Source organism: Pezoporus occidentalis, unplaced genomic scaffold (assembly GCF_034315485.1).
Source record: "Pezoporus occidentalis ecotype Australia unplaced genomic scaffold, CSIRO_AGI_Poc_V1 ctg27, whole genome shotgun sequence".
Classification (NCBI taxonomy): Eukaryota; Metazoa; Chordata; class Aves; order Psittaciformes; family Psittacidae; genus Pezoporus; species Pezoporus occidentalis.
Window position 1 is genome coordinate 10,003,262 of NW_026914611.1, and position 21,262 is coordinate 10,024,523.

At 39.4% G+C, this 21,262-nt stretch overlaps 2 protein-coding genes across 9 annotated transcripts in view; one reads left to right on the top strand and one right to left on the bottom strand.

The window, feature by feature from the left end:
- Positions 1 to 5,824, top strand: part of ITGBL1 (integrin subunit beta like 1) — a 141,102-nt gene extending 135,278 nt beyond the window's left edge. The window contains exon 11 of the mRNA XM_062624690.1: positions 840 to 5,824. Coding sequence (XP_062480674.1) covers positions 840 to 931 — 92 coding nt within the window. The 3' untranslated portion in view covers positions 932 to 5,824. The remainder of the gene's footprint in view (positions 1 to 839) is intronic.
- FGF14 (fibroblast growth factor 14) overlaps positions 3,346 to 21,262 on the bottom strand; it is a 399,242-nt gene continuing 381,325 nt past the window's right edge. For all 8 annotated transcript variants that reach the window (XM_062624693.1, XM_062624691.1, XM_062624699.1 and 5 more), the window contains 2 exons: positions 11,293 to 11,491; positions 3,346 to 8,729 (listed from right to left, as the gene is read on the bottom strand). In XM_062624693.1, the coding sequence (XP_062480677.1) occupies positions 8,593 to 8,729; positions 11,293 to 11,491 (336 nt within the window). In that variant the 3' untranslated portion in view covers positions 3,346 to 8,592. The remainder of the gene's footprint in view (positions 8,730 to 11,292; positions 11,492 to 21,262) is intronic.

The window sequence follows — 21,262 nt, forward strand, 5'->3', positions numbered from 1 at the left end:
CACTGGCTGCTTCCTGTTACAAAGCTTAATTTTAGAAATCTTTGCTGAGCAATTATTAGATGTGGAGGAAATCTGCAAGCCAATTAGAGTGAAAGTGGGAGGGCTGACACTCATAAATTGTCTCACAGCTACTCCTATTAGCAAGGGTCCTTTTCTGGGGGTTAGTACCCAAAATAGAGGCAAGGAGTCTTCAGCTTCAGCAGCTCTTCATAGATTCTCATAAAGTCAGTGGGAAGACTCGTCACATCGGAAACCCAGGCTGTAGAAGTCTCCAGCTAAGCATCCAGGAGTCATGAGAAATATTTGAATAAAACGAAAGTAACCTTTCCCCACTGCAAAATAGGGCCAACACATTTTTCATCTAATAGAGGGTTTGAGATATTATTTCTTTTTATAGCACTTTTGCGAATTTAGGTTTAAAATTTTTCAGTTTCAAAGTGATGTTTTTATTGCTACTCTGTTTGTAACTTTTTTATGTCCTTTTCTTTCTAAATGATAGTTAAAAGTAATCTTGGTTTTCCTTGTACCTGGAGGTACAGTGTGAACACTGAGCCTCAACAGCGGGGTACAAGTAGAGGTGGCATAATTGAAATATTTTCAATTCTGCCAATGGAATTATTGAGAGAATGTTATTAATGCTTTGTAAGTATAGGTTTGGGCTGGCTTCTTAATGCAATGGGACAGTAATTGCTTCCTTCCAAAAAAAGCCCCCAAAACATGGGGGGGGAAGCCATAAAGGAACAATGCAGACTTTAGCATAGCTTTTTACTTCCCATAAAACACATTTTAATGTACTACATTTCAATTATGATAATTGCCCTTTATTCATTCTGTTCTAGGTAATGGTGTTTGTAGCTGTGGAAACTGTGAGTGCTGGGAAGGATGGAACGGAAATGCTTGTGAAATCTGGCTGGGAAAAGAATACCCTTAACAAAGCCCATCAAAGACTAAGAAGGTTTTTTGTTTGTTTTTCTTTAGGATGCTAGAACATTTCATTTCAGAAGTACTCAGTATGTGGGTGTGCATGCATGCACACGTACATGGGTGTAAAAGCTTTAGAACACTCATCTGAGGGCCTGCTCTGTAAAGAAATGCATAAGAGAACTAAAAGAAAAAAAATTAAAATTGCCTTGGGAGCTGGAGAGTCCAGGCTCTAAAATGTGAAGTCATAAAATACTATAAAGGCCCTGTGGATCTTTCCAGAGTATTTTGGTAAATTCAGTGGGACCGAGACTACACCCATAATTCCTGTTTCTTGAGCAACCTTTGGAAAAGGTGCAAGAAAGCCTTTTTACTAAACATTATTTACTTGGTTGTCTCCTCCCTGTATCAGTATGCAACAACAGTACTCCTGTAGAAGTGCAGCACTAGTTGAACATTTGCCAAATGCTTAATTTGATTCATTTTGTGGTGTTTCACAAATACATTGTTTGGTCCTTTTTTATTTTCCAACAACAGTTTCTGAGTACATACCAGCTCACAAATTGAGAAAAGCTGTAAAGAAGTTTATACAAATATTAATGATTTTTTTATTTGGTCAAAAAATTGTACTCAGATAACTGAGGTCCAATTACCTGACAGCCATAGAATGAAGACCCAAGGTGTTGGAACAGACCCTTGTCCATAAGAGAACTTCTTAGTTTCTACAGTTAATGTGTCAATAAGTTGATTATATAGTCTACATATTACAATACTTTCAAATACATAATCTATAGGAGTATAAGGAACAAAATTAATAAATATATAAACATATGATTACCTATTCTGAATATGTATCCTGCAACTCATATGTACTTTTATCATAATGTTCTATGTATGTACAGTTGCCTCTTAAAAGTAAAGCAAATGAAAATTTGTTATACCAGTAACTTTTAGGATGACAATTCTGTATGCTATTAGAAATCACTGTTTGGAACAGATTGCACTGTCCCACATGGTATTCATTGAATCTAACTGATTTTATAGAAGTAGGGAGCCTGAAGGTCAACTGACTTAAAAAGTCAGCTATGGTATTTAGTAGCCGGGTTTCAGCCAAAGATGTTCAGACAATAGCAACAAAGTAATTAAAGTTTTAATCCAGTAAATGCAAACAAAGCAGTGGTATGACCAAAAATTTTATTTTCCAATGGTGAAATGCTGCTCAGTGTGAAATTCACATTGAGTTATGAACGATGCACAACTATTGGGACTTCCCTAACTTATTTACATATGAGTCTCTTTTTTCAGGTTTTTTTTTTTTTTTTACATGTAGATTTGGCAGCCCTTGAATTCTTTAGAGCAAAAAAAGATACAGACATTTTAGGTTCAGAAGTGTTTACATTTTGTGAAACCATGATTGAGCAAGAAATTGTTTAAATGGTTGGACAATATTTCTTTTTAATACCAAACTATAACATTGTGGTTTTAGATGCCAAGGTCCTGATTTTTGAAGAGGTACATGACTCAGCAATAAGGGAACTATATATCAACAAAAAAAGGAATTTCCATGATTAGCCTAGAAATTACATTTGTTTTAAAAAGGACAATTTTGAAACAGGAAAGTACAATGGTACAGGACATGTAATAGAATGCAAAAATTTTAAATGAACTTATTATTTCCCCTTCCCTTGTAGTTTTCCCTTTTTAATCCATTTTTTTTTAATTTTACTTGTATTCTTTCTTTTTAAAGTTTAAGTTTATGAAGCACATATTCTCAGGGAGTATAATCACCAAACATCAATGCATAACTTCTAGAAAAGCTATGCGGATAACTAATGAGATATACATCCCAAAGCTGTTAGCTGCTCTCTTCTTAAGTTATCAAATTATCAGGCAGAGTTCTAAAATGTATTGATACAGTATAAAGAACCTTCAAAGTCAAATTCATCTTGAAATTATAGAGCTTAACAGGAATACTTTCCTAGATTTTAACATGTATGCATTTAGTCAACCCTGGTGTGTGGAGAGCACAGATTGTTGGTTTTATTTATATTTATGAATATCGCTGACCTTAATCATCTCATAATCAGTGTTTTTTCCACATATACATTCATCTGCTGAATTGGAGTATAAATAATGAAAGATACAAAGTTTTCCTTGATTTCCTTCCATTTGTATTTAGTATTGTAATAAGAAAATAGCAGATAATCAAAACTCTCTCTAGGTTCAGTAGATGCCTTTTAATGGTTTCATGGCATGGTAAGCAGATTTATATATCCCATAGATCAGCCATGGTATTTCAGGTATTCATATGCATAAGAACAATTCTTTAGAGGGTTGCAATGTCATATTTGATGCATTTTACTTTGTATTTTGCTTTAAATTTATATACTTAAAGAGTGTAAGGTTATTCTATTTCTAGTTAGATTTATTTCATTTTTTTTTTAACCCAATCAGCTCCAGTATTTTGGCTACTGGATGGATTATGTAGCCACAGCATTTCAGAAAATGTTATCCAACTCATTTGTTAAAGTACATATACAAAAAATAGTAGAATATTCTAAGACAGCTACTGTCAGTGGTTTGTTAAAATGTAAATTAGCAAACAAAATGGTGCTATCGCTATAAACCTTGAAGTATAACTAAGACTACCAAAAATATAAGGTATGCATAAATTCCAATTTTTATTCTGTTTCTTGTAACGTTGCTTGAACATTCCCCCCACTCTTCCTGCTAAGGTAGCTGGTGATGTAACTCCCAGCAGATCTGTTTTGTGGCTCATTTGCTTGCTAAAAAATGAGATCAGAAGGAACAGGATTATTATTCCACGTATGTGAAAATAATAGCTGTATTAATAAATTGTGATTTTGCACCTCATTCCCTGTGATGGGAATTCCAGATACATAAGCTGTAAAAGCAAGAAGAGGTATAAGGGATTGGAACATAATGCTCAATTCTTCATACCCAGTGACTGTAAAAAATTGCTTTTAGGCCTGTGGCAAAAGGCAAAATACGACAAAACCAAATTGGATGCATTTTGTACTGGCTGGATTTATAAACCTTATAAACAAAAGACACTATACTCTTTCTTTCTTATTATGAAAGAAAGAGCACAATCCAGAAGTGTGCTGAATGCTTCTGCAATCAACTTGCAGGATTATGCCTACTGTATATAATATATCTATAATATCACCTATAAACCAGCTGTGGACTAATTTCCTTCTATAAATTAGTGACCTACTTGTGACCCTTTTTTCACTTTGTAGCTAAATGATACCGGCATGAAGAAAGCTAAGTTGAATATTTTTGTGGCTAAGTAACAGAAGAAAAATTTTATTATATCTTTAAAAATAAGTCATGGCATTTGCATTAGTCATCACAAAACCCCCTTGTTACTAGAGATTTTAAAAAGCATTGCAGAGAATAGGAGTTTATCTAAGGGGGCTTTTAAAAGAAAGATAATCTCCTTACTTAGTCTAATTTTACTTGCATTCCCATTTGAATAGAGCCGAATAATTTCTTCTTTATGCCAACAAACGGATGGATCAGCAAGACAGATGCACTTTTAATGCATGGACCAAACTGCCTGCTTTCATACCTCACTGCTTACACTGGTTTTCAACCAAGATCGAAAGGTTCCCAGTATATATAGAAAAAGTCAGAGTTCTTAGTTGTTTCAGGTATATACCATTGTCAAACTGAACTGCTTTATATTCTGAGGGGAGGTGTGTGTAGGGAGGCTGTTAAGAACCAACCTGACTCTACGCAAGTTAAAGTTTATGAAAATGACAGTATATTAAAAAATTATTTGAGAGTGGCTAAACCCCCCAGGAAATTAAGCAAAAGTAGTGTTATGTGAACTAAAAAGCACTTAAAAGCTATAGACACCTTTCCAGAGGCCCTATCATATGAACAATCTCATAAGGATTCTTGTGTATTTATAAAATCTTTGAAGTGCAACAAACCCGTGCTTTGTTGAAGTAGTTCCTATCTGCTTAAAACTGGACGTCTAAATCTGTGCACGTGTGACTGACTTTGCCAAATAGAACTGTAGCTGAAATACAGGTTAAGAAAATAGGAAAGACAGAATGACTAGGTGCAGTGTTGTTAACATATGCAATGGTAAGATGAGGTTGGATTGCTGTGCAAACAGTCTCTCAGAGATTAGATAAAACCTAGAAGAACAAAATACAAAGCAAGCATGCAAAAGATCTGGAACGCTGCAGATTCACAGACAGCTGGACATGTTAAGTACAAAAACCCCAGTCTGTAAATACAAATTGATTCCATCAGGTTTACTATACAGTACTTTAGTAGTAACAGACAGTTGAAAATAGCTTTCACTTAACAGCAAAATTAATTTTAGAGGGAAGAAAATGGTGAAGTCTCATCCTGGAGAACAGCAAGAGAGGTATTATATTAAGGAGCTAAAATTTTCTTTGGCATGGTAAAAGGGGAGAACTGAGTTTGCCAACCTATTTACATGAAGTTTCACCATCCTGTGGCCAGTGCAATGATGTTTTGCACGCTCTACTTCTTACATAAACTTTTTTATTGTTTTCTGGTATGCCTTCATATAAATGTTTTATTCATCAAGTTGAATCTGTGTATACAACAAATAAGAATAAACACAAATTGTACAATGCAGACAAACTCTTTGCATAAATGTATGTAAATTTAGAAATACTGACCAACAGACCTTTGACAGACACAACCTACTACATGCAGTTCATCTTTGCCATCTTCCCATGCAACATATGAAACAAGACAAAATTAAAGGGAGGAAACAAAGCACAAGGACTCCTTTGCCATGTTTAAACAGATTGTAGAAAAAATATTTTTAGAACATCTATTCAGTGGATTAAACTCACATATGGATTTAGCCCATAGAAACAAAAATGGAAAATGAGAACAAAATGCTGTATTATTTCCAGTATGTACTAACTGCTTACAAAAATTAAATCGTGCCTTAATTATAGCCTCCCAAGCTGGTTTGCAGATCATAATGACTCAGGATCAGAAGTTTAATATTGAAAACAATTCTTATGTAGCATCAGGCCATGAACCAGAACCTCCTTGCATGGCTTAGCCAGGTCCCCAGCCCTGCTCTTCCCAAGCTTTTACACTGGGAGAGTGAAAAGACGGCTGGATGGGGCATGAACACATATTATTTCCTCCTCGTGAACTCTTACACAATTCAGGTAAGAGAGGAAGGAGTGTAGCCTTCAGCTGTATTATCTTATTCAAAATATTGTGGGAAAGCCTGGGGCCTCATCAGGGACCCAGCAGACAGTACAACATCAAGACTGCTGCCTCCCATTGGTCCTCCAGATGCAGAGCAAGCTCCCAGATCACCATGTAGGTTGCTTTGGTTTGGTTTGGTTTTGTTTTCTCAGGGATGGTGCACAAATCCCACTGGACCAGGTGGGATGAGAAGGGTGCACCAAAGTTTTTAATAAAGTGTTGTTTTCCCCAAGCATGCATACTTAGTGCTAGCAGGCAAGGGCACAGTCTAAGTCAAAGTTTCTTTGCATTTTTATCACAGTATTAGAGTAGGTGTGTATTTTATTTTTTTAATCTACATGGATAGTGGGTTTCATGCTTAACTCATTCCCTCCCTAGAAAGACCCGACATCAAGTGTTAGCTTGCTGTTCTCATAGTACATATATAAACAAGAAAGTCTGGCCTACAAAAAAAAACATAAAATCTATATTATAGCAGCTTTACAGTAGCCTCCTAGAAGAGTGCACTAAATGTTGCTTATAAAAACAGAACACGTTTGAAAACTAGCATGAAGACTTCATTCAGACTGAATCAGTTCAGCTGAGCAGAGAGGGAGTTTGAAATAACCTGCTATCTCTGCTAGGGACTTCAGCACAAAGATGTGATAAACTACCAGAAATATAGTGCTAAAAAAAGAATGTGTGATTTCCATTTTTTTTTTGTCTTTAAATATCAAGGTAACAGCAAGAGGCCAAGAGAGCATTGTCACACAATTTTCCAGACTGAGGTACAGTTTGGTCCTTGTTGCCCTCTCTGAGAAACAAATACCTTCCTAAGCATACATAGAGTACCCATATTTTTAGTCTTCTGAAAGCTTGTGACTAAGCATGTAACACTTCAGTGGCATCTCTGTGGTATTCTATAAATCTCCCTCCCTCCCTCCTCAACACTGGTTTAATAGTTCACAAGTGGCAAACTCAAAGGGTTGATGTTGTTTCTGGTAATATGATCCAAGGCTTCAATTTTATAATGTTTTTGATTTCTTCTAGGTTCATGTAGGAGAAAGTACAGTATACAGAGATCAAGGCAAGGCACCTTCAATCTAGCAATTTGGTGGGCATATTATCCTAGGAAGCTGGGTGGAGGTATGTACTGGGATATCAGTGAGATACATAGGACCGGACTTTGCATGCTTAGCTAAAAAGAAAAACAAAGGTTTGTAATATGTCCAGTTTTAAAACTTTTTTTTTTAAAACACCAGAAATATTAAACTATAATTTGTAACTACCCTTTGCATTGGTGCTGCAAAAAAGAACACAACGACACCCTTGCCCATGCTTTGCTAAGTAGGAGTGGGATTCAGCCAAAAATAACAGTGGCATTAAGTTCAGTTCCTTAAAAAAAGGAAAGGATTATATTAGAAATGGATTTAGGTAGCGCAATTGTGGTTAGTCTTACTTACTTTTTTTTTTTTTTTTTAATTGGTAGTGGTTGTTTTTCAAACAATGAAGATTTAGTAGATGAAAAATGAGCCTTAATTCAGGCCTACAAGGCCTACAAAATTCTTTGGACCCACTTTCCCAAAAATGAGTGGGTCTTGCTCGCTGGGCAAGGCAAATGTTACCATTACCAGTAAGCCTGTGATATGTATAAAACACACACACAAAAAGAAACTAAAGGGGGATGCCAAACACTTGTTTCAGAAAACTTCCTGTTGGTTGTGTTTGACGCTCTTCCCTCCACTATAATGCCAACCTCAGAAGCACAGTATCTGCTCTAAAGAGTATTCACATTTAATCAATATTGTAAGCCAGAGACAACAATCCTATTCTTTATAGATATAATTTGGAATAATAGATTTTTGAAGGCTTCCTGATTCCCTGATTGCTTTCAAAACTAAGCCACCGGCAACACTTAAGTTATAGAGAAACACAATCCCTGCAAAAGGTCACAGACAGTGGAGCAAGCAGCCTTATAAAAAAGGGAAGAAGAGAAATCCATAATAGCACAGGTTTACAGCATCTAACTAGAAATTACTTGATTATTTGTGTGCTACAAAATAGAACTTAAACACATGGATTTTGCTGAAACTGGACTCAAAAAGGGATTATGGGCAATTTTCAGCAGGCAAGGTATCAAGTGTACTTGTGAAGTATGTCATTCACATGAAGTGTCACAGTCACAGAAAAGATATTAAAAAGGCATTCCAATATCTTGTAGGGCATTCCATGGTCTGAGTTTAGCTGGTTCATCCAGGTGTCTTCTTGTTGTGGGTGGAGCTACATGTTGAGATTTATCCACTTGCAACAACTCAGTTCAGAAACAGCAACGGGCAAGTCTGTGACTTGCCGCAAGCTGATCCACAGACACTGCAGCGGGGAAGTCTGGCGAGGATAAATGGCTCAACTGTACTCAGGACTCAGTAAGTCACAACACCTGTGAGGATCTGGCTATGTCGTCTTACTCTTGTTAACTGGTTTGCCGCCATTCATTATTGCAGATGCACTTGTGCTTTTACTTGGAGTTACCCCAGCCTTTGGCACTGTTTCTCCAATATCATGCAAAGATGGTTCTCGATACATGGCAACTGAGGGGAGAAAAGAGAAAACGAGAGATATTTGTAAGAATATATCTCATTTAAGAGCTCATCTCAAATACGATTAATTTTCTACAACAACTGATGTTGCAATATAATCTACGTTCCTCTCACAAGCATGAGAGAAAATACTTCGACAGTCACTTGTTCGCATAGCTGATAGCTTTGTCTGACCCTCCAAATTTCTCACTTCCTCTGTATCTGACTTACTTAAAAAACCAGGAGGAAACTGTATACTTGCTTGTTTAATAGAAACTACAGAAGCCTTGGGAATGAAAAACTACTGTCTGCATGAGGCAGACACACAAAAATACACATATATATACACATATGTATATACATGTGTGTGTATATATATATATACACAGACCTTAAGTAAACACTCTGCAAGTTTTTAGAAGTAAAATATGGTAAGACAGATGGTGTTTAACAAATGGATCATATGATACAGTTGTCTAGACTAATGTGTTCTTGTTTTACTCCTGCATGCAAGGCTAAGCTTGGGTCCAGTTCTACAAAGTTATTTATACACCTGTCTCCCAAATCTGAGGACCTTGGTTGTGATCTCTTCAGGTGTATACTGAAGAAATGTACAGAGTACAAAACAGCAGAGTACACAAGAGATTTGAGATTTTTATTCCTCTTTTCCAAAAACGTAGGCAGTAGCCACTGATCTCCACTGAATGCAGAAGCACGGAAGACTCCAAATTAAACTGTTAACTGAATTCTTAGAGGAATTACAAGTTTGCCGCTGGGCTTCAGTCCCTATCTAACCTCTTCAAATCCTTTGAGGAAAATATGTGTTTTCAATTACACAGTTCCAGCATTATGCTGCCTTAATGATTAATGCTCTTGGATAATTCAATTTCATTTTCCATGTCACTGTATCAGGTAATATTCCCACGTATAACTAACTTCAGTAGCACTTATTCGTATTAGAGCAACATTAAAAGAGATGTCAAAGCAGTCAAAGGAATTAATCATCACAATGTGATTTCAGGAATGGCTGTGTGCTGCCATAGAGAGCACAATCCCTTCATCTCTTGGCTAATTAGAGTAAGAGGCTGGAGCATCAAAGTTCTGACCTTGATCTTCAGTGGTGTGAAGTTTCATAATAAATATGAAGGGCCCCATAGCATCATTAACTAATCAAACACTTGTTCTAATATTTCCAATGACATAATCTAACTCCTTCCATGGCTTCTGAAAGTCTGAAATTAAATGTCTTCCCTAGAGTACATAACGCTGGTTATGTTCAATGTTTTCAGAGCGTACCCATTACTGTGTTTAGGACACTTTGCTGATTTAATTAAAGAGCTTGATGAAAAAACATTGTAACCTATGAAAATATGAAGTCAAATAACATGAGCTGGAACTATAAAGGAAGAAATTATATAGCACAGCTGTTGTACTTGATGACTCTCACGGGCAATATAAAGCTAGTTATTTCTAAGTAAGTCTTGTCTAAGCTATTTTGATAAAGTATGAACATCCAACCATAAATGAAAAAAAGTAACTTCTTTCCCAATCTGTAGGAATCGATTTTGCTTTTAAAAATGCTCTGGCTTTCCATCCATACCATTCTTAAAATTTAATATAAAGGGATGGAGATATAGTGTCAATATTGTTGAGAGCTCAAGACGAGGAAAGCATGAAGGCATCAACCTGAGTTCAAGTAGGAAGTTAAAACACAGAATTATTCAGATTCATTCCTTATGATGAAACTCTAAAATATTTAACAAACTAATCCCTTAATCAAAAAAATTAAGATAAAATGTTAAAAGAAATAGGACTGCTAAGTAAAACATTACTCAGGTACATGTTTTCAGATGATAAGTAATGAGATAATTTTCTGAGGCTATGTTTAGCAGTAATATCAATGAAATTTGGAGTGCCATCAGGATAAGAAGCAAAAAACAGCATATGTTTATAAAGGCCTGCAGAATACATAGGATAACCCAAAAGTACCAAGATATAAATGAATGTATTTTTCAGAGAACGTGTGACATCATTTTAATGTGTAAGGTTCGTATGACTTTTATTCACTTCTGTCTTGGTTTAAAGGCCAACTAACATAAGTTATGTGCATTACATCAACTGGCTAAGCAATACAGAATGATTTATTTTATGAAGAGACCTTTCTGGTTTGTACTAGAAAATTTTTACTTTGAAATGCTGACATTTCATCCATTCCCTTTATAACTCCCAGTTATTCTACAATATCCATTATTTCATTCTGCCTAATGAAAGGACTATCTTCTCACTGCAAGACTCACAACAACTTTTGTCCCTACTAAGAGAATAATGCACTTTCACAGAAGATTTCTATTCTTGAAAAATGACCTCTTCATCCCTAGGAAAAAAAAGCTTTTATGTATGCCCTTTCTAGCATCACTATGCTGAAGCATAAACTCATTCCATGAATTCTGGGGACTGTCATTTGGAATGGTCCCTGTGCAGGGCACGCACATTCACAAAGGGTATTTTAGAAACCATTCCCTCTTCTTCTTGTGAGATTTATTGGAGGATCTGCCAGTGATGGACTGAACCTCACCTTCCAATGGCTTGGGTAGAAAATGAGCTGCTGGTTTTGTTTTCTTCACTCTGTTTCCTTTCATGACCTGCCCTTCTTTGTTCAGCCCCAAGAACCAGGCCCTCCCGGACTCCTGTTGTCTGTAGAGCATGGATGAGTAGATTACATAATAATTTTCAAAAACAGACTCCTTGAATTTGCACTCTGGAGTAAAAAGTTCCTGTGGGAGGAAAAGTAAATGTTAAATGTTATCTCTAATGCACGACTTCTGTTTTGTTAACTTAAAAACACCTCTTCATAAGTTTAATATACAAAATCATAAGGGTCTGCTTTGAGACCAGGAGATCTGTCTTCCTCTAGAAGACCCTCAGGTGAAGTTATTTCACCTCCCATGGATGCCTCTGTTTTTCCATCTGTGCAACAGGGATGGTATATTTTCAAAGTAGAAAGGAAGCAACATAGGCATAAAAACACTGTTTAAAATACAGGCATAATTATTACTGTGGTTAATTACTGATAGGGTATACTTGCAAAGATTAAGAAAGTCTATGCTAAAATAGCATTATTGAGAAAACAGTTGTTCCATTTTTTCATACTAAATGCAACAAACTCCCTCTATGGCTTATAACAAGTAATATTTCATACTTAAAAAAAAGGCTGCTACCGGCATATTAAAATACATATAATTTCCTAGAGTCCCCATGGCCTGAAACACCACAGGAGAACACTATTTTGATGTACAAATTTCTGCAGAAAGAAAAATATTCCTACTGACACCCTCAGCATTCATCCCAAAACTGGAATGCTTTTCAGATGTCACTTTTAGTAACAGAACAGTAACCTTTACCAAGATTAACCTAAGAACAAACTTCTGTAGCCCAGTAGCTATATAACAATTCAAATATATTTTCAGTAACACAAATAACTAACAAAATAAATGACATGAACATATATTTAGACAGTTTACCAAAATCCATTGAAAAAAACAGCAAGTTAATAAGCAAATAAAATAACATTTCAAATATCATGAGAAAATAGGATTCTGCATGAATGTGGTTTTCTGTATTTGGCACAGCTGCTGAAACCTTTGGAAGATATAAGACATAAAAGGGGGAGGTAGATGTGGAAAAGTGGAAGGTAGCTTAGTAAGTCTTCAGGGCACAAATCCTACATCCTTTTTTTTATATTTCTTTCTGTTATCTTTCCCAAGAAGGAAAAATCTGGAAATGTCATATATTTTCACTTCTCCATTGTCGTGGTTTAAACCCTAGCCAGACAGCTTGTTCACTCACTCCAAGTGAGTGGTGCCCACCTGAGAGCAATCGAGGGCCCCCCCCCGCCAGGGCTCTCCCCTTCCCCGCTCCCGGAGGAACAGGGAGGAGGATCGAAAGAGTGCAACTGCTATGGGTTGAGACAAGAACAGTCCAGCAACCAATGTACAACACAAATCACCACCGCTACTATCAACTACAACAATGATAAGAGAAAATAACAAGGGAAGAGAATACGATACCACCGGCCAAGAAACGAGTCCCACCCGGAAGCCCGTGTCCTTCCAGGTAACTCCCAGTTACCCCCCACCCCAGGCATGACGGCGCCCCGTCTCTGCTTCCTCCCGGCTTCCCCTCCTCCCTGGCAGAGCATGAGCCTCACAAAGTCCTTGGTCAGGGTAAACATCACTTAGCAACAACCGAAAACATGGGCTTCACCAACACTGTTCCCAGACTGGAAGTCAAAACACAGCACTGCACCAGCTACCACGAAGGAGAAACGTGACTGCTACTGCTGAACCCAGGACATTATCCACCCCTTATTCCGTACCATTCGCGTCATGCTCAGATCCCACATTTTCAATACACCATCACTCTCCCACATATATACATCCATATACACACAGACCAAGAGAAAGAGATCATTTTCTTAGTTCATGGACCAATCCCTATAATGCTGCCAAGTCCATTCGGTCCATGATGTCAGGTTCCATCACTTGTAACAATCTTTCAGGGCAGGAAAGGCTGTGCGCAGTATTGGATCGTTGCCTGCTGATGCTGGTCATTCCTTTACTGCGGAACTCATCCGGTTCTATCAAAGTTCATTCTCTGTTGGGATGATGGCTGGAGGGAAGTCAGGGCTAGTCGCTGGTGACCTGGAGACATCCAGTTGATGAGCTATAAAAGTATTACACAGCAGGCAACAGCATACAATTGAGTTCACTGGCGGTTTTCCCCTAAAATCAAATCCCCTTGAGGTATACATCGGACTTCCCCATCTTCCCGCATTACCCACCAAGTATATCCAGGTCCCTGAGCAAAAGCAATCCCACGAGTGGGTTTGCCTTTACCTGAAGCAGGAATTACCCAGACTGTCTTCCCCAGCAAATTCTTTCATATGCACCACGGGAACTTTGTCCCCCTCTACAATATGTAACAGTTCTGACTGGGCTGGGCCAGCCCTGTTGGCAGATCCTCTGGTGTTGACCAACCAGGTGGCCTTTGGTAAGTGTGTATCCCAGTGCTTGAAAGTTCCCCCCCCCATTGCTCTCAGTGTAGTTTTTAACAGCCCATTGTACCGTTTGATTTTCCCAGAGGCTGGTGCATGGTAGGGGATGTGATATACCCACTCAATGCCATGCTCTTTGGCCCAAATATCTATAAGGTTATTCTGGAAATGAGTCCCATTGTCTGACTCAATTCTCTCTGGGGTGCCGTGTCGCCACAAAATCTGTTTCTCAAGGCCCAGGATAGTGTTCCGGGCAGTGGCATGGGGCACAGCATGTGTTTCCAGCCACCCGGTGGTTGCTTCCACTATGGTAAGCACATGGCGCTTGCCTTGGCGGGTTGGTGGCAGTGTGATATAGTCAATCTGCCAGGCCTCCCCGTATTTATACTTCAACCATCGTCCTCCATACCAAAGAGGCTTTAACTGCTTGGCTTGTTTAATTGCAGCACATGTTTCACACTCATGAATAACCTGGGCAATAGTGTCCATTGTTAAGTCCACCCCTCGATCACGAGCCCATCTGTATGTTGCATCTCTGCCCTGATGGCCTGAAGTGTCATGGGCCCACCGGGCCAAAAATAATTCACCTTTATGTTGCCAACCTAAGTCCATCTGAGCCACTTCAATCTTAGCCGCTTTATCCACTTGTTGGTTGTTCTGGTGTTCCTCAGTGGCCCGACTCTTGGGTACATGGGCATCTACATGACGTACCTTCACCACCAGGTTCTGCACCCTGGCAGCAATATCTTTCCACAGTGCAGCAGCCCAGATGGGTTTACCTCTGCGTTGCCAGTTGCTCTGCTTCCATTGCTTCAACCACCCCCACAGGGCATTTGCCACCATCCATGAGTCAGTATAGAGATAAAGTACTGGCCACTTTTCTCGTTCAGCAATGTCCAGGGCCAGCTGGATGGCTTTCACCTCGGCAAACTGACTTGATTCACCCTCTCCGTCAGCAGTTTCTGCAACTTGTTGTCCAGGACTCCATCCAGCTGCCTTCCATCTCCGATGCTTTCCCACAGTACGGCAAGAGCCATCAGTAAACAAGGCATACTGCTTTTCACTTTCTGACAGTTTATTATATGGTGGGGCCTCTTCAGCACGCACCACCTCCTCCTTTGGTGACATTCCGAAATCTTTGACCTCTGGCCAGTCCATGATGACTTCTAGAATGCCTGGATGACTGAGATTTCCTATTTGAGTTCGTTGTGTAATTAGTGCAGCCCATTTACTCCATGTAGCATCAGTTGCATGATGTGTAGAGGAGACCCTGCCTTTGAACATCCAGCCCAGCACGGGCAACCGGGGTGCCAGGAGGAGCTGTGCTTCAGTGCCAATCACTTCCGAAGCAGCTCGAACCCCTTCATAGGCTGCCAGTATCTCTTTCTCAGTTGGGGTATAGCTGGCCTCAAATCCTTTATATCCCCGACTCCAAAAGCCGAGGGGTCGACCTGGAGTCTCCCCTGGAGCTTTCTGCCAGAGGCTCCAGGTAGGACCGTTCTCCCCAGCTGCAGTGTACAGCACATTTTTTACATCTGGCCCGGTCCGGACTGGTCCAAGGGCTACTGCATGAACAATCTCGCGTTTAATTTGCTCAAAGGCTTGTTGCTGCTCAGGGCCCCATTTAAAATCATTCTTCTTCCGGGTCACATGATAGAGAGGGCTTACAATCGAACTGTAATTTGGGATGTGCATTCTCCAGAACCCCACTGCACCCAAGAAAGCTTGCGTTTCTTTCTTATTAGTTGGTGGAGACATTGCTGTTATCTTGTTGATCACATCTGTGGGGATCTGTCTACGTCCATCTTGCCATTTTATTCCCAAAAATTGAATCTCCTGTGCAGGTCCCTTGACCTTACTCTGTTTTATGGCAAAACCGGCTTTCAGCAGGATTTGGATTATTTTCCTCCCTTTCTCAAAGACTTCTTCCGCTGTATCGCCCCACACAATAATGTCATCAATGTATTGCAGGTGTTCTGGAGCTTGCCCCTATTCCAGTGCAGTCTGGATCAGTCCGTGGCAAATGGTAGGGCTGTGTTTCCACCCCTGGGGCAGTCAGTTCCAAGTGAACTGGACACCCCTCCAAGTAAAAGCAAACTGTGGCCTGCACTCTGCTGCCAAAGGAATTGAGAAAAATGCATTGGCAATATCAATCGTGGCATACCACTTGGCTGCCTTTGACTCTAGTTCATACTGAAGTTCTAGCATGTCCGGTACGGCAGCACTCAATGGTGGTGTGGCCGTAGGCCAGTATATTTTTCGCCCCCCCCCCTTCTTTTTGCTCCTGGCCCCATGCAGTACTGAGTTAACACACAGCACGTAACATCTTTTCAGGGTCTCTATGCCATCTCCAGCTGCCTATATATTGTAAGAATTGTAAGAATCTCAGCTGTTTCTGTCACACATTTCCGTTCTGGAAATGAAAGGAAGTCCGTAAAGAAACAGTTTGCCAGAAAGCACAGATGAAGTAGTTTTCTGAATATGCACCAAATGTCACAGTGGACAACCAAGTTCTCTTAATGTTATCTGGTACACAGTATTTGTATTGCCATGGCTTGAGTTTCTACCCGTAAGCAAAGCTGTCTTGATGGACACTGGGCATACTATTAGCTTTCTCAACTATGGAACATAATATAACCTCAAATAAAAAGAACTCATGTATTTTATCCAACAACAGACTGAAAGCAGTAACTGCAGCACCTGGGAAATAATTTGTATCCCTACAATAGGTTGCTTTGTCTGTGTACACTTGTGGCACTATATGCACAAGTGAGTGTCTATAGTTCACACACTTTTACAGGATGCCAAAGATATTCTCTGATGCGTGCAATCTTTGCATTACAACTTCTTTAACACCTATGTGCACAACTGTGTATATGTACATATGCAGAAATGCAAATAGACTCTGTATGAGAGGCACCGAAAACTAATGTCAGGAAATACCTTAACCGCACCTTCTCCTTTGCCTCAGGGCTTTTTCTCTCTCTGTTTCAAGACTTTAAGACATCTGTTGTTTGTGTTACTCTCCTTTCTCCTCCGCTGATTTCAAATTACAGTAGGGCTCAAGGAGACTCAAAACCAGAAGGCAGGGTGGCAAGCTAGAGGGAATGCCTGATAAAGCCTAGCACAAGCATTTGCATGCAAGTCATGCTCCTCCACTGTTGAAACAGCAGATGCTAATCAGGAAATGCCTACACAGATCTCCTTATTACCTGCTTCACTGCAAGTGCTACCCCCTGTGTTCCCCACTAAGTTTTACTTCCTTGTAAACCTCAATTACCATAAACACTAGTTCTTAGCCAAGCCTCACTTTTTTTGCTATAAACAAAAGCTGTTTGTCATTCCATGCTCTTCTGTACTAGACTCTGTAAATACTATTTGTGTGTTTTCCCAAACAATATCCATTAGGATACTGAAACAAGATTCCTTTAAATCATATCCCTCCTCTGAACAAATGAAACCTGGCTTTCCTCTCTCATTCCTTGGCACGTACAGTAGTGTTTCTGACAGTGCACAGCAGATGAAGCAGTAGGAACTTATCTGCCAAGTCAAAAAAAACCCTGCGTATTTACTTCACCAAGTAAAAACAAATGGATTAGGTCAACACAATTGGCTACTTCTGGGTGCAGACTGATAAACTGGACAAACCAGCATCGTTCCTTTTTCTTAGTTACCAAAAGCATAGTAGTAGTCTGCTAATGGTCTTTTTTGGCATACAAGGAAGAGCCATACCTGAACACTGTATTCTGCCTAAAAGTACTGCAGCTATCCTAACTCCACATGTCTGCGTAGTGCAACAGCTTTGGACAGGGTTTGCATTCATCCAGTATATTAGGATGCAATTCTGCCTGGGATAAACACTCAGCCCAAAAGTCACTTTACTACATGTTACTTTAAAGCAAGCTAATAGTTCTACCAAGCTGGGGAGTACTCGTGAGTGAAAATTCAGCACTTGACACTGACTATGCTGAATGGCAGGACCAGTTCCTTGGAGGAAAGAATTACACAGAAGGGGACTTCTGAAATGGGCACCTTCCCCAGGGCTCAGGTGGAAACTCAATATATCTAAGTTGAGAGTGATGTTTAAAGCCTTGTCTCGGACACCATCTCAGCTGTCTGAAAAGCTGTAAGGACCTACGTTTTCTCCAGTAAAGCAGGAGACCTAAGATGCTGTTTCTGCATGCAACTAGGACAAAACTAGATCTGTATACTTAAAGACTCAACCCAATAAGAACTCTCAGAAAATGTGCTAACAACACTGACTTTAAAAAAAGTCATTCACAGATGACTTTATTCAAATCCAATGCTGGAGGAAAAGGCAGTACAACGGAATTTTATAAGAGAAACTCAATGGTGAGAGCACGCCCCTAGGCTACCTATCTGTATCCAACCTGAAGGAATCAAAATCCGCATCTGGCTGATATGAATCATTTTCCCTGCAAGAATGACTTTTGGAGTTTGAAGCTTTCATTCACTTCCTAGTTCAGGCATTTTGTATTAGGAAGTGAACAAATAATTTGCAAAACCAGACATGATTTGCAAACAAGAACTTATGCTCAGGATTTCTCTTCCAAGGTCAGTGCCCAGATTTAATCTGTAGTCTTATATAAAAGGTGGTTTTCTCCTGTCAAATATTTGAAAAATAAACTATATACCAGTTGCCAATTTCCAAAACCCCAGGAGTGGGTTTTGGCTGTCAGCTTCAATCTGACATAGCTTCCTGGGTCCTAGAGAAGTGAAGGATATACTAAATTGCACCTTGCTGAGAAGAATTTTTACTCGGATAGTTTTGCCAGCTTCCCATCAAGGTTTTGCTTGATGTGAGGCCTATTTGGAGATGTTTTAATTCTCCTTGTTGCTGTAGCATCAATAAATATCACAACACATGGGTTGCAGGTTCAAACTCTTGGAATCTAAAAGTTCTGTCACTGGAGTGCTCTTAGTTTTGGAGTTCCCACCAGTGCTGCTAAAACTCAGCACTGTAGTATACCATAATAGTGGAGCTTTAGCACATGGTGCTGTCAGAATCTGCTTTCATTTGAGAACAAAACACAAATTAAATAAAGAAAAAAGCCATTATCCACATTGCAGACTTAGGAATGCCTGAATGAAGGAGCTCGGGTTACCTGTGCTGTCAACATGGAGATGCAAGGATTGTTGGAAAGCAATTTAGGTGACAGCTGATGTGAATTCCCTACCAAGTAGTGTCTTTTTGTCAATCAGAGGATGAAGTCTGACATGATGAAGCTAGACCTCCATCCTAGTCAATAATACAGCACTATAATGGCTATAGTTTAAAATGCAAGTACGGCAAACTTTTGTGTTCCACAAGTCATTAAGTAAACTAAGATATTTGAATGAGTTATCAGTGTAACTTCCAATTGTTGGTCTTCCACAATTTAGCTTGTTCAATTTTGCTAGCTTTAATGAAGTGCACATATCCATTCGTAGCCACGGTCCTTTACTTAAAACAATCCCCACAAATTGTGGAGTTTTTCTACAACAGCTCTCAGAAAGAAGAAATAATTATGCAGCTATGGACAAGATGCCTATGCTGCGGACCAGATGTGAGAAGTAAAAAACTAGCATGACAACACTGCTAGCCATTGTTTAAAATTTAAACAGATATTGTTTAAAAGTACATAAACCCCTGTGATTTTAAGCTATATCTCTGTTCAGTAAGTCAATCAATATTTAACTGTGGAAGCTGAACAAAAAGTAAATTTCCACTGCACATCATGAGGGACAGTGTAAGACCCCAGCTTTACCACGGTCATCAAAACCGGTAGTTCCAAGGACAAGGGCTTCCACAAAAGTTTCCTGCTTTCTAATCCTGGACATTCAAGCCTCTTTTGATTTGTGTTTTATTCTGAAATATAGGAAAGGAGAGTATTGTTCTAGTTGCAGCTCACAGAACTGACATAGCCAGCAGTCAGCCTCTTGAATGTAGCCAGCAGCAAATAAGGAGGATTCCGTTGGAGATGGGCGCAGTGGGGCTTGCTCATCACACCAGGCAGCACAAAGGCAGCTGCAGGCTGAATTAGCTACAGCTTCTCCTTGGTGCCAAGGAGAAAACACAACTGCAAGACAAACTCAGAGACTGCCAGGCGAGGAATAGCCAGTCTAATCAAGCACTGGAGAAACCACTCAATACTGTTTACTATTTGCACTTCAAAGTCCCTGTCATGGAACAGGATCTCAGTGCGTTGGAAGTACAGACCAAGGGGAGTCTGCCTGATGTGAACACATTTCAGTCCAAATAGCAATTGATACAGGGTGAAAAAAAACCAACCCAAGCCAAACCCAAACCAATAAAACATCTGAGCAATGGTATCAGAATATTAGTAGCTGGTTATCGAACCATTTTTGTATGGATGATGACAAAGGATTTTTAAGGACACACTGGAAAAAGGACAGTGCTAGCTCTGTGGAGTTTTATGGGAAACTTCTGCAGAGTAAGAAAAGCAGCACTGAGTCAGTACAAAGGTGTTTTGCGGGGTAGAGGCTAGCAACACAGGAATCAAAAGAAGGAAGTGACATTTTAATAGTGGATAGAAAGGTTGAAAATGACTCATGATGAAGGGCCTTAGAGAAGCAGTCTGTGTTTAATGAGAAGAAGGCACTCAGAAAAGGAGAGAAATACAGTTCAAATAATGAAGCTGGGAAGTTAACTTTGTGGCAGATTTCTGAGTGGAGATTGCAGGGCTAGCACTTTTTTTCTCAGTTCAAGAAGGGGAGGACGCTGGAGTCATCGAGGTGTGAAATTATGAGATCCCAGAAAACAGCTGCAGTGGTGTAGAAGGGCAAGAGGCCGTATCAGGGGCACATTCATGCAGCAAGACCTCTAAGATCTGGAGGCTGCACATGAGAACTGGAAAGTACCTAAACTGATATTCCTCTGACTTGCTGCACGTTGAAACAGGTGAATTAGAATACTTTCTTACACTACACCTGTTTGGCAAATGCTGGTATAAGAGAATTAAAAAAATTAATCAAGATTTCTCATCCATAGCACCAGATTTTTCCAACCCTTAAGCTGATGAAAGACTATTTCGAAATGATCTTGTTCAAGAGTTCCTCTTCAAACAGCATAAAACTCAGCAATACATGGTTAGGTATTTTATGGATGAAGGAGAAATTGATATTATATTCCCTCTATATTCATGAGAAATTTAGCTGATCTGAGCCTAAAAGACACTAATATAAACATACTTTTTAAACTTAAAACCAAGAACAAGCAAAGTTGGCAGAATTTTCTATGTGCAAACTGACCAAGCAAGATACCAAGCGATATGAGGCTTTCGGTGCCACTACAAACCTGAGCAGTGACTTTACTACAAAGGCTTCAAAATAAAGAGCAGTAATAGCTGAACCTCCCGATCCTACAGATGTCCCATGAAAGCAGCAAATGCTCAGAAGTCCATTCACATACTTTCCACAGTCTTCTGACAGAAAACTTCCTAAATAGACTACAACAGTCATGGAAAACCAT